We start from the raw sequence: 13,726 nt of genomic DNA on the forward strand, positions 1-13,726 counted from the left end.
GGGCTGGGCCCTGATGACAGAGACCGCAAAGGAACGCAGACCCCGTTCAACACAGCGAGGAAAGCATATCCAAGTCCAAAGGCAACCAGCTGTGTGTCCACTCGTTTCCCAACAGAGACTCGCTGGAAAGGCCGGTTTGTGGAAATGAAACACAGAGAGAGGTTTACACAGTACAGCTTTTATTAAAAGTAAAGGAACAAAGTGTGGGGAACTAGCACACGATTGCTGTTGAAATAATACATCCGAGGACATGTTCCTTCCGCTCTCGTGCAAACTGATCAAGTATGTGACAAGTGTCCTCTTACAAGACACGTGTTCCCTATTATCTATGCAGGAGACACCGGGTCAAGGGCCCTCCCTGCGCGCTCTGTTGGGCAGGATGCCGGGCATCGAACAGCCACAGGGCGGAGGACCCACTCAGCAGGCCCATCCAGTGTCTTGGGTTTTCTTTCAAAGAAAGTATTTTACACATCCTCTACAGACTGAAACTAAAATTGAACACAAAGTCCAACAAGGGTCCTTTTATTGCCACTGAGAAGGGGGAAACATAATTTATAATCTCATAACCAAAGGCAAGAACACAGCACCAGGGCAATTTGGTTTCCCAAATGCCACTGTCCCCAGCGTTCCTGACTTGGTTGATGCTGTGTCCGTGAGTCACCGAGTCCACGACACAGAGGCCGGAGGTTGCGATTCTCCCCTCCGGAAGAAAACTCTTCCGTTCCCAAATGCCAGACATACTGCCAGCTCTCCTGCTCAGTCAGCAGGTCCCATAGCACAGCTGAACACGAGGCTCTGAGGATCCGAGATAGTGCAAACACTTAAAAATTAAAAAATTAAAAGAAGGCATTCTAACCTCCTCGCTTCTCCAGGCAAACAGAGCCTTTAAAACCCCGGCTAACTGTCACAGATGAGTCTGCTCAACCTGCCAACTTGATCCAGCAAGGTGCCAATGAGGAGGAAGGCGATTCAAAGCGGCACCTGTCTGAGCAATCAAAATGGCGATTCAAAAGGTTGCCAGCGACAGGTGAATGCGCACAGCAGACCCCGGGTGTGGGTCCACACAGCGCAGGAGGCAAGTCCGTGGAGAGTTGGTGTGAGCCGCTGACATTCTCATTGGACTGCTGCCTCTTTGAAAGGTCAGAGGCAAGGCCCTTCCAAAGGGGACAGCGTCCAGCAGCAGAGGCCACAGCTGTTGGGAGTTTCCGAAGACCAAGCAAACACTGGAGGCTGAGAGGTCAGCTGGACCCAGGAAAGGGCTGCATGTGTGCCCGGCTCTGGCTTCTCCACACCACCCTCTGCCTGCCTCAGGGCCACAGAGGTGGGGGGGGGGGTCACACTAGGAGATGGCCGGGCCAGCCTCACCCCGACAGAGATCGGATCTCAAACAAGTGACGGTGTAGCCATGTGCCATCAAGTAAATCTCAACCCACGGCGGCCCCCCGCATCTCCGTGAACCAGTACCAAATGCAGCTGAGCCCTTGTCCCTAGGAATTCCAGGTTCCAGTGCACTGGGTCTGAAATCGGCAGCCTCCCTGGAGTATGGCGTGAGCGGGAAGACTGGGAAGACTGCAAGGCCAAGAGGCTCGTCTGCCCGGAGCGACAGAAGAATCCCTTCAGGGAGGGCGAGAAATGAAGGGGAAGAGCTACGGGCAAGAACTGTGTGTGAGAGGGGAGTGACCTACGGAACCCAACAGGCCATCACCGGGGACGACCAAGAAGCGACTCAAACATCCTGAAAAGATTAGCTTATAAAAATATCTACATGAGAATTTTAGCCTGAACGCTAGAGAGAGCTTCAGTTTTTATAAAAAGGCAATCTTTTGAAAGAATCTGGCTCAGAAATATACAAAACACTACACGACAGATATCAAAGTAAGACAGCTCCAAAAAAAAAAAAAGCATCAGAGGGGATACTGCCACTGGTTTGTCGTGAAAGAGAATTAAGTATTCTTATTGCATAGCAGAAAATGAGGTCACTGTCATTTGCATAACACTGCAACTTTGTTTAGATGGAGAGAAGCCATTGGGCACTGAAGAGAAGTGACTGGAATTCAGAGTCTGATTTCTAAGTTTTCCAAATCAGTATCCAATTGGTGTCTGTGGCTGCTTCTAACCTTGGGCCTCAATTCCATTTCATCACGGCAACCGGACTTTCAGATGCATCGCTGGCCACACTGCGTTCGCCAGCAGTAGTGGCCACCCTAATTGGGGAAAGGAGGGAGGGGGAGGCTTCTCGCCTACCATGTGACCAGCACAGGCTTGGAAGGCCGTCTGCTATGCCCCTCACTCAGCAGAGTCGTACCTGGCGATAGAGAGACAGCAGTCCGGGCTGGGGGCCACGGGCAGCCAGCAGGTTTGTCTGGTAGGGGCGGGGGGGGGACGGGGGTGACATACCAGGGCTCCAGTCCCCATGAGAAAGGACACGTGAGGATGAAAGAGCATGACAATGAGCACGTGTGGGGCTTCCAGGGAGAGGAGGCGTGGGGCGGGGCCAAGCACAGGAAGCCCAGAGCGAAAGAAAGCGGCTTTCCTGGTCAAGGACCCTTTCTGGGAGGACAACAGCGCACACAAGATAACCCACCCACCCACCCGCCCCCTGCCCCCTTCCCCCTCCATGTGAAGCTTCAATGACCAGCTTCCAGGTGGCGGGAGAGAAGATGGGGAAGTCACCTTTCATCTGAAATTAAGAGCTTGCGTGCTCTCATAAAGGAAATTCTATAGGCCCCACCCTCCCACCGTATACTCTACATACATACACACACACCCCAAATAAAACAGGGTCCCAAGAATATCTTGGACCAAGAGCTCATTCCATTAGCTTCTGACTTAACCTGGTGACATTTCTCCCAAGCCTGCCAAAGCTGAATGTGTGAGTCTCATTCCCAGGTGACTCAGAATCCCGGGTGCCTTGGCGGTCTGTCCCCAGATGTCACTCTGCAGTGGCTCAACACCGGAAGGAGGAGTTTCCTCTTAGTGCACGTTAAACACACAGTAAAGACACACCTGGGCCAAATGGCCAAGGAGGCTGTTGGGTGTCTAACTTCAGGGGGGGGGGGGAATGCCCGTCTCCTGGGGCATCTGCTTGGAAGGAGCCTGGCTGAGGAGAAGTCCCAACCTCGGGCTTGACAAGCCCCTTGGCTCCTTAGAGGCAGACCTTGGCCAGGGGGTAGCATCCAGCTCCCAGAGTGCGGCTGCTTCACACACACACCTCCTTCCCCTCTGCCTAAAAGCCCAACATGAGCAAGTGGCCACTGCAAAGAGTGGCACAGCTTTAAGGTGTTTTTCTAAAATGCAAATGAGCCCATGCCTCCTCAAAATCCTCCTCCTTTCCAGACACTTGAGATTCAATGACGAATCATTGTCACCTGTGAATATACTCTTTTAAAATAGATGTCCCATCCAGGGCCCACCTCCCACCTCCCCCTTCATAGGGAAGCGAGGAAGAGGAGGTGAGCCTGAAGCCTGGGGGATGGGGACCGGCCCTGGAAAGAGGGCAGAGAGCTCGGAAGACCAGGACCTCAGACACACTGGGCAATCATTGCAAAGAGCCAAGGGCCAGTCCAGCTGGTACTGAAAGCACTCCCAATTCTTCTGAGCCCATCCGACACAGGCACACATCAACCTGGGGGTTAGGGCATAGTGATCTTTCAATTCACCCCCGTGCTTGAACACTTTGGAGAGCAAACTGGGGTGCTGTGAGTCATGACTCCTGGATAACAAGGATCAACAAGGGCAGTGCTGTCCTGGGCACACCCAGAAGTAGAGCACCACCACCCCCACCCGCCCTGAGACCACAAGGGGCAGGGACCTGGTACCCCACGACTCTGGTTGCTTTGTGACTTTTTCTTTCCTTGTTTGCCTCCATCGTGTTACCCAGGGCTTCTCTGAAGGGTTCATTCTACCATCTCCCAAGCCGGGAACCCACAACTTCAAGGACAGGTGGCCCAGCCCCACTGCTGGGCTGTCCTCACAGCTTCCCGGAGGAAAGGCCGGGCCAGAGGAGGGCCGAGAGCCCAGCCGTTCACCAGTTCCAGCCGAACGCCCCAGCTCTTCTGCAGACAGACTTTCAGTAGTCAAGGAAGGTGGGCTGCCCTCCTGCAGCCCGGCCTGTCCAGGTGGACCTCCGGAAGACGGCAGCTGTCGTCGTCACCTCAGGTCCCCAGGCGCCAAACCCAGAAGAGGTTTGTGGTTTGATTTCTAGCATAGTGAAGGATCAGTAGTCAGGAAATCCAGTAGACAATCACACCCCACCCCTCCCAACTCAGTGAAACATCATGTTCTACACACACACACACACACACACACACACACACACACACGAGTCCAGGTGTCTCTGTTGTCCCTGTAGAAACACAGGAAAAAGCCCAAAGGTGCTTCTCGGGATTGTCAGGAGCCCCACTGCACAGGATGAAGGCCAAAGCACCTCAGGGAACAGGAGGTGGGTCACCAAGGGGGGCGCCCCGCACTGAGAGGGCCATGCCTCGTCAGAGGAGCGCGGTTCTCCCACACCACCAGGCTCTCCCAGCGAGTGGAATCCAGGCATCCCGGGCCCCCGCCGTTCTGAGTCACAGGCAGCACCCCGTCCCTTCCTCCACCTCCTCTGGTGGGAGTTTGGGTCACAAGGGCTTGTGAATCACAGCAACACCTGAAAGGAAAGTAATGGAGAGTTATCATCAGAGCTTCGGCCGCGACTCAGCGCACCGATGAGCTCATGAATCCAAGACATCAGCCAAGAAAAATGAACACGCTTGTTCATCCGACTAGTGGAGGGCCTCTAGACCCAAGCTGCCCACCCTTCCAGCAAGCCTGAGCATCCAGTCCTGGGCCCCATTCCCAACCCCAGACCTCGGTTCAACCAGGCCCAGCATCCTCTCCGGAAGCCCCAAGGTGGTGACACATCTCAGAATCTGTATTTATGAACGGCGGAGGGGGACTATGTCTGGAAGGCACTGGGATGAACTAGAAAGAGCAGTGAACTGAGCTCATCGAAATAAGAACTGAATTTCACTGAAGAATCCTTCCAATGCTACACTAGATATGTCAACAAGCCATCCAGACATGCATATGTTATCACTGGAGCCGAGCTGCGCCAACCTCAGTACATAACTGAAAATCCCATGGACCCTACACTCTCAGTGGGATGGACTGAGGCCATGAGGCAGGCACTGCAGACAGATTAAACCAGCATCCTTCGTACTTGAGAGAGAGAGAGAGAGAGAGAGAGAGAGAGAGAGAGAGAGAGAGAGAGAGAGAGAGAGAGAGAGAGAGAGAGAGAGAGAGAGAGAGATCCTCTACTACAGAGAGTCAACCAATTACAGACTCAGCTCTCCATGTGACCTAGTCCCGGCCAATGAGTTTATACATGCACATCTGCGGCAGCTCCATCTTCCTGCCGGCACGCTCTGCAAGGCCTACATGGCGGCAGCTATCGGTAGGGATGGAAGAACAGAAAAGAAAGAAGAAGCCTGATTCTTTCCTGGCAACCCTAAGCCACCGGGACAGCCCTGGACTTGTCTCTCCCCGAGACAAATATACCCTTCTTCCGTAACGAAGCAAGTTTTTGTCAGGTTTGCGGGCGCCTATACCTGAACCCATCATAATACACTGGGGTCAGCAGGTAAAGTGGAAGCAGAAACTGTCTTAACATAATCCCACTGCGGTAAGCTTTTCTGTTGGAGATTCGACTGAGAGCAAGTGGTCAAAATAACCTGGTACCCCTCCTCGGCGGGGATTCTCCTGAGACAGACACAGATGCTTAGAGAGGGTAAAACGCACATCCTTGGACCCAGTGTGCTGCCTGGCCTGGACAGCATCTCGCCTACAGCTCAAGCTTCCCCCTCAGACAGCAGTTTTTCTGGGTTTTTCCATAAAGGAGCCTCCTGTGCTGCATTGTAATAGAAACCTTCTATTTTTATTACGAAAGCAATATATCCTCGCGGTGTACATCCTGAAACCTCAGGAGCCCAGAGGGAGGCTTCTCTAGTCTCTGGCAGGAAGAGAATCGCTGTTGTTCTTTCTGTAACCTAGTCATCGCAGTTCCTGGGGCGGGGCCCGTTAACCGGCTCGGCTGCTCGTGAAAACGCTGGGAGGTTCGAATCCACCTGGAGGCACCTTCTGACCAGCCAGCCACCGGTGGCCGCGGGAGCACCGTCCTACATCGACCCCATGTCACGATGCCTCCGTGAGTCAGAATGCTGTCATCACAGCCGCGAGGGAGCTTTCTGCACGCAGACAGACCGTGTGCTGGGCACTCTGCACACCCCGTCCCATTGCAGCCTCACCAGAGGCCATGGCATGGTCTGATTCCCACTTCGCAAAGGAGAAGAAGGTGGTGCCGCCCCATCGAACACCTTGCCCAAAGAAGTCTCGTGGCTTGTGGCCCAGTGGGCATGCAAATTCAGAACTAACTCCAATCGCCATACGCTGAAGCCCTAACTAGTCACCCCAGGACGGGGGACAATGTGACTCAGCTCAGATGGTACAGACCTGAACTCAGCACCCTCCCATTTTCTCCTAATTCTCAAAACCGTCCGCCGGTGGGAGCCCACATAGGTTATTCATCTATTTTCTTCAGCTAGACATTAAGGCGGGCTCAGGCTTTATTATGACACATAACCCCTCAATCCATAACCCTTGGGGGTACATGTAAGAAAGGCCTGTGGTGAATTTGACCTCAGGAGCCAGGCACGAAACGCCTCACTCAGGCAATGAATAGAAGCAGGAAAATGTGCATTTGTCTGTCTGCTTCTCCAGGTGGCCAGACGAAGTAAAAATGGACATAAAATATTCACGACATATGCAAACGTCTAACCACTCAGACACCCCCTGGCCCTCTCATATAGCCTTATCCTAGGATACGGCCTGTCCTTCCAACTAGAGTTCAGAAAAGGAAATGACAGGGCTGGCTTTAATCACTAACTATGAGAATCACTGCAGGACTGAATCCCTCTGCTTTGTTTGGGTTTTATTTTGGAGGGTTTTTCCTTCTTTTTAAAAACATTTTATTGGGGGCTTTTTTCTTCTTTAATTGCACCTTGATTCATAGTATTTGAAATTAAAGCAGTTAAGAATTAAATTTATGCTGCTCTGAAGTTCCTTTTTTATCTTATATTTCTTGTCATATTCTTTTTTTTAAAAATACTTTTATTGAGGGCTCTTACATCTCTTATCACAATCCATACATTCGTCCATGTGTTCAGCACATTGACTTGAGGAAAGATGTGAGCATTCTGACAGGGGGGGGCACAGGGGGGCGGGGGGGCATGAAATCCATTACAATGGAAGACTTCTATGGGAAGACGCAAGGGGCACGGACCTTCCTTTAGGCTGGCTGTCTCCACGCCAGATGGAAAGAGCCTGCCTCTACTGCAAAAAGGGAGTGGTGAGAAGGTCCCAGGAATCGTGGCTTAAATGAAATGAGGGAGCCCTGCTGGCATAGGGGTTACGGCATTGGCTTGCTAACTGCAAGGTCAGGAGTTCAAAGTCCACCAGCAGTCACTCCTCAGGAGAAAAATGGGGCTTTCTCAGAAAATCACAAGGGCAGTTCTGGCCTGTCCTACCGGCTCTCTCTGAATCAGCTTCGACTCCATGCAAGTGAGTTGGGGTTTTGAGGTAACAAGTGTCAGCTCACAGCACCCTTAGGTGTAACAGAAGTGAAGACGCACACACCCCCATTCTGCTCCAGCCTCCTCGTCACTGCTGTGTTACAGCCACAGTGTCAGGCCATCTCCCTTTTCCTCTGACCCTGCATTTTCGCCAAGCAAGGATTCCTTCCCCATCCACTGGCCTGGCCCTGCTGGCCTCCCAGGGACAGGTAAGGCCAAGCCTGACACATGGCATGTGCTCACTACATGGATATTAGCTCTAATTATACTCATTTCAGAAACATCAGACACAACAGCCTGGTCTACATCAGAGAGCTACGTTGACTTGCCCCCAGAGTGCAGCAACACCAACTCTGACCCCACCCGCCCTTTCTCTCCCTCCCCTCACCAAGCCCATCCGGAACCCTTGCCAAAAAGCTTCCACAGCGACCTCAAGTCTCACTCCTCCCTCCCAGCCTTTTATCTGGAATGTTCTGCTCCCTGACCATGCTGCATTACAATTCTCATTGTATCCTATGTCCATCACGTGGCCTTGGGCAAGTTATTTCAAGTTAAGAAAAGGTACTGAGATAGCGTTTACTGTGCCAACCTGTCCGATAGACACATGTGGAGTTAATTAAAAGGCAGAGAGAGAAATGCTCAGTGAATCTCGCCTTTCTAATTCTTGGGTCTCTTGCTCTCTGATGGTCTGGACCAGGGTGCAGCTGCCTTAGCAGTTCCCTGCTTCAGCTGGCAAGGCTCACTTCCTGCAAGACAGCCCTGAGGAGAAGCCACATGGACCAACCCTGCTAAGATGCTTTACACACTCACTCACTCGACTTTCTTCTTGCAGTTGGCGTCATAGTGTGTGTTTTGTGAGATAGAGGAGGACTTTGTGGATTGGTGTCGGACATATGAGCTAATGTTGGACTTGTGGGCTTGGGCAGCACTGGGTTGGGACGTTTTCTTGATGTGCACTTACCCTTTATATAAAACTCTCTCTTATACATCTGAGTTTCTGTGGATTTTTTCCTCTAATGTACCCAGACTAACACAGTACCCCTGATGCTGAGCCCACTGGCAGGAGGCAGGGATGACTGGCACTCACCCGCGTAGCTCCGGCCCGTGCTCATGTTGGTCGGCAGCAGCGTCCACTTGTCGGTGACAGGATTGTAGTACTCCACCGAGGCCAAGTTGCAGGAGCCATCATCTCCGCCAACCACATACAGGAGCCCGTTCACGGCACAGACCCCTGGGAGGCAACAGACATCACGGCGGACATTACAATGGCGGCTCTGAGGGACGGGCATCCGGGAAAACAAAGCCACAGAGCCACAGAGGCACTTGCTTGCCCTTCCTTTGTTACGGGTGACACTGGGAGGAAGACGGGGCTTTCTACTCCTATAAACAGTTACAGTCTCAGACACTCACAAGCAGCCGCTCTACCCTGTCCTGTTGAGTCACTATGAGTCAGCATCTACTCGATGACAATGAATCGGGTTGGGTTGGGTTGGGTTGGGTTGGGTTGGGTTGGGTTGGGTTGAGTTGGGTTGGGTTGGGTGTGGTAACACCGCAGAGGGCTAACTCCACAGGTCTGAGGTGGCTCTACAGAAGGACATACAGCTGTCCTGGGTTCTGAAGCACCCCCTTCCTGTCCCCTTCCTCCGACCAGGGAATGGCCCCTATTACGTGGCCCTCTGGATGGTCCTGCCCACCCGCAACTCCACAAAGGCATAAAGGACTACGGGTGTGGCCCCCTCTCTACGGGAACTTGCTCAGCCTAGCCTGAGCTGTCCAAGACAAGTCAAGGGACTGCTGCTCCCACGCTCCTACCTCTAAGTTCTCGCCCACAAAACCGAATGTTACATTCATTCTATGTGGTGCCAGAGAGGTGTCTGAGGACCCTTTCCGTGACTGAAGTCTAAATTCACACAGAGCTTCTGGGGTGAGGGACCCCACCCACGCTGATGCAGGAGCGAACCAGTTTGGGGGCAAGGTCTCACGTAGCAGGGACTCACAAGTAAGAGGATGCAATTCGTGCTGTTCGCCAAGACGCTAAAAGCCACGGACCTGTGGTGGCTGAGCAGATTCTAACGCACGGCGCCCACCTAGGTCAGAGTAGAACTGTGCTCCACAGGGTTGCCAACAGTGGATTTTTCAGAAACAGATCACCAGGCCTTTCTCCTGAGGCACCCAGCTACTGGCCAGCAGCTCAGCTCATTAGTCGTCTGCCCCACCTGGGGACACCATCAAAGAGCATAAACTGGAAACCACACTCATTTCCACCAAGTAGATTCCAATCCATGGAGACCCTACGGAATGGAGTGGAACTGCCCCGGGAATCTTTACAGGCCTAGGAAGACTCACTTTGTCTCCCGAGTTCAAACTGCTGACCTTGTGGTTAGCACCCAACGTGCCCAGGGCGCCGGCATTAAAGGCCACAGTCCAGTGCGCAGTGTGTAACTCTTCAAAATTAGATTAAGAGCGATACGCGAACAGTCGTATTTTTCAGTGTGGGCTACTCTCCCGTCCAGGGGAGCGTATCACGTGGGCCGCCTTCCTGAATAATCTCTGATGCTCCCTCTAACTCAGAAATGCCACTTGTAATGTGTACCCCAAAGCTACAGGGTACGTATAACAAGCAAAGTACTCTTTAGAATAGAGATGGAAATCGTCATTGGTTATTTAAAACAGTATCGTGCAAATATATTTAGTGGTGTCATGTAACATGAGTCTGTTTTATTTAAAAACGGAAGTATCTGTACTTGAAGGTCTATACACATACACTTGCATGTAAATAAACTTAATTATCACACTCTAGAGAGACTAACTGCCTCGAGGGGGCTAGAATTCCTCATTCATATGGTTCAAGGCATAGGAGAGAGAGCAGCATAGGAGAGCTCAAGGGTACATCAGAGCAGACTCGGGCAATGAATAAATGAATCAACTTCTCTCTGTGTACACTTCCAATAAGCCAATTACAAATGAGTTTATCCAACAGGTAATTGAATGTAAAGGAAATAAAGCCCCCTGGAAGTCATGTGTTTCTCTCTCCAGCCCAGGAAGTGGGGCCAGGGTCTGGGTCCATTGAGCAAGGAAGAATGAAGTACATTATGGCAGCATGAGACACACTCCCAGGCCCACTTTCTAAAAGGAAGCCGCGGAGCTACTTCTGACTCGCGGAGCCCCCTGGTGGCGCAGCCGACCTGCCCCCTCAGGGTGTCCTTGGCTGTCGGATTTAGGAAAGCGGATGGTCGGGAAGGCTTACTCCCACGGAGCTGCTGGGTGGGTTCCAATCACAATGGCCAGCCTTTCGCTCAGCAGTGCTTCACCATTGCCCCCTAGGGCTCCTCACAAAGGTGCCAGGCTCCGAGAAATAAAAACTTACACACGGTGCCAAGAATCGCCCCTACACGAAGGAAAGAGGACCGGAAGGAAGGAGGGGGAGGGGGGAAGGACAGACAGACAGCAAGGGAGTGGTTCCACTGGAGTATCAGCCACGGCTGGTGAGGCCTGAGATGAAGTAACTGGTTGTGGGTAGGAAGGGAGAGGTTCTGAAGAGTGAAGTCATGGGCTAAGGAGAGAACCAAGGGTCCTTGTCTGGCCCTTGTCCCCGCAGCCCTGTGCTCAGCTGCCCACCAAAGACACTGCGCCAGGCAGGGGCCCAGCTATAGAGCTTGTCTGACTGTCCGCAGGGCCCCCCTGGAGCAGAAGACCCCACCCTTCTCTGAAAGAGAAAGGTCCCTCAACACTAAGAGGGAGCCCTGGGGCTTGCTTTGGGGAGCCTGAGGTCTCCTGTCCCCTAGGCCAGGGCAGCCCTGGAAGATGACACTCCCTGACCCGGGCCAGCCCCTTAGCTCAGCCCCAGGCCGCTCTGCCTCTCCCTTAGGGCTGGGGCTTGCAGGGGAACCAACCCCTCCCCACCAGCAGGAGAAGGAACAAGCGGCCGGTACCTGCGTTGCGCCGGCACATGTTCATGTCCGCCACCTGCTTCCAGGAGTTTGTTCCAGGGTCGTACACCTCCACACTCTTCCGCACCAGAGGCCCATCGTGCCCGCCGGTGGCATACAGCTGCCCGCTGAGCACCCCAACTCCTGAAAAGCAGAGCACAGTGTCCCAGCTTCAGGCTGGCTCCAGAGACCAGTCCTGGTCACCGTCACCCAGGACGATGACAGCACCTCATCATCTGAGAACTTGGAAAAGATCAAGCAAGCGGGACCCCATTTTCTTTACATATCAATGCATACATACAGATGTGAGTGTTCATACGCAAAGGAAAAAAGGCTGTAAGACATCCACCAAAACATTAAAGGCAGTTATTTCTGGGTAGGAAGAGCATCATGTTGGGCTGCTAACCACAAGGTCAGCAGTTCGAAACCACCAGCTGCTCTGAGGGAGAAAGATAGGGCTTTCTGCTCCCATAGAGAGTGGCAAGTCTCAGAAACTCACAGGGCATTCTACCCTGTTAGACAGGGTCACTCAGGTGGCATCGACTTGAGGGCAGACAGCAAGCTTGGGTTTTTGTTGGTGATGGGTTTTCTTTTTGTTTGTGTGTTTTGAAGATTACATGTTGTTTGCTTTTTCTTCTTGACTATCTATATTGCCTATTTTCCTTACAGTGCTATGTCACTTGAACTACTTGGCTTTAGATTCATCAAGTAGAAAATGATTATAAGCAAAATCAAAACCATCTGCAAGCAACCAGCCAGCAGGTCGGCTGAGACACTGATTACTAAGCTCACCGGCCCATCTTTCTAGCAGATGTTGGTCTTTCTGCCCACTTGCTCTCTCCTCCTAGGGAGCTCTGGTGGCCCTGGCGGGGAAAGGGTTGGATTGCTAAACACAACGTCAGCAGTTCAAACCCACAGATGACTCCGAGGGAGAAAGATGAGGCTGAGAGTCACATTATTTACAGGTTTAAGGGTGATCTTTTAAGTATTTAATGCAAATCTGGGAAATAAAAGCCAAAAGGCAGGGAGATGCCATAGGCCCCTGAGCAGCTCAGTCTCTGTAACATGCCTCTAGGTGAGCCCTCTCCCTCCGGGGTGGGGTAGGGGAGGCGCTGGATTGGATCAGGCGTCCCTAGGGGCCACTCTTCATGGACAGGCTCCATCTCAATCCGGGAAAGACTGATTCCAGGCCCTCAATCCCAGAGATACTAGGTCAGGAATTTGACAAACCTTCCCAGGTGACAGGAATGTGTAGCTAGCATTTCAGACCCCAGGACTAGATTTCTGAAACACAAATTTCACGTGGACAGGGACCATGCCTGTCATGTCCACCTCTGTTCTCCATAAATAGTGTTTGGCTGACCAACTCCTTGTAATCTCTCTCAGCAATGTTTGTAGTTAGTAGGTGCCACCAAGACGGTCTGACTCACAGCCAACTCCTGCACGACAGAACTTGACGTTACCCGGTCCTGCACCATCACAACGTTGCAGCCACTGCGTCAACAGCTTCTTGTTGAGGGCTTTCCTCCTTCCCGCTGACGCTCTGTCAAGGGTGATGCTCTTCTGCAGGGACTGGTCTCTGCGGACCCCATGCCCATTCCAGTGAGATGCATGCAGGCTCCCAGCAGTTGCCCTGAACTAACAGCAGGTGGCGGTGTTGTTCCAACAATGGTTCTCTGGCGCCCCACTTGGTGTCCAATAAAATGCAATGTGTTCCAAGGCTGCGTTCACTTCCCTTCCTCCAAGTTCAGCAGGAGCTAGCACTTCCTCGCTCCCAGATTTGAGCCATAACCATCTGATGGTATATCCCACAGCCTGTCCCAACACCTCTGCTACTGCCACTGTGTACCCTTATCTGTACACTTACCCAGAGGCTGCCTGTACCAATGGCCAGGGGCTTCCAGGCACCACGAGGGCTGTGGGTGAACAGAGGCCAGCGTCTCTGGTCTCCAGGTCCTCGGGCAGCAACACCCCAGCCCAGGACAACTAGGTAGGCTCCCGAATGTCTGGACAGTGAGGCACTGAGGAAAGGCTGACGCAGCATCTCTGGCTGTAATGTGAGGGAACAGCCCGGCTCTGAGAAAGAGGTCACCCTCTGACGGGGGCACAGTATTTCCCCAGGACACAGACAGCGGAGCTGTCCATGCCCAGGGCTCCCTGCCTATGTGAGGGCAGGCCCGTCTAAAAGCT

The 13,726-nt window shown here is 52.6% G+C and overlaps 1 protein-coding gene across 1 annotated transcript in view; it reads right to left on the reverse strand.

The window, feature by feature from the left end:
• Positions 1-162: 162 nt before the first annotated feature.
• KLHL3 (kelch like family member 3) overlaps positions 163-13,726 on the reverse strand; it is a 137,373-nt gene continuing 123,809 nt past the window's right edge. The window contains exons 13-15 of the mRNA XM_075541593.1: positions 11,540-11,680; positions 8,695-8,838; positions 163-4,648 (exon numbers count right to left, since the gene is read on the reverse strand). Of these exons, the coding sequence (XP_075397708.1) occupies positions 4,620-4,648; positions 8,695-8,838; positions 11,540-11,680 (314 nt within the window). The 3' untranslated portion in view covers positions 163-4,619. The remainder of the gene's footprint in view (positions 4,649-8,694; positions 8,839-11,539; positions 11,681-13,726) is intronic.

Source organism: Tenrec ecaudatus, chromosome 2, assembly GCF_050624435.1.
Source record: "Tenrec ecaudatus isolate mTenEca1 chromosome 2, mTenEca1.hap1, whole genome shotgun sequence".
Taxonomy (NCBI): Eukaryota; Metazoa; Chordata; class Mammalia; order Afrosoricida; family Tenrecidae; genus Tenrec; species Tenrec ecaudatus.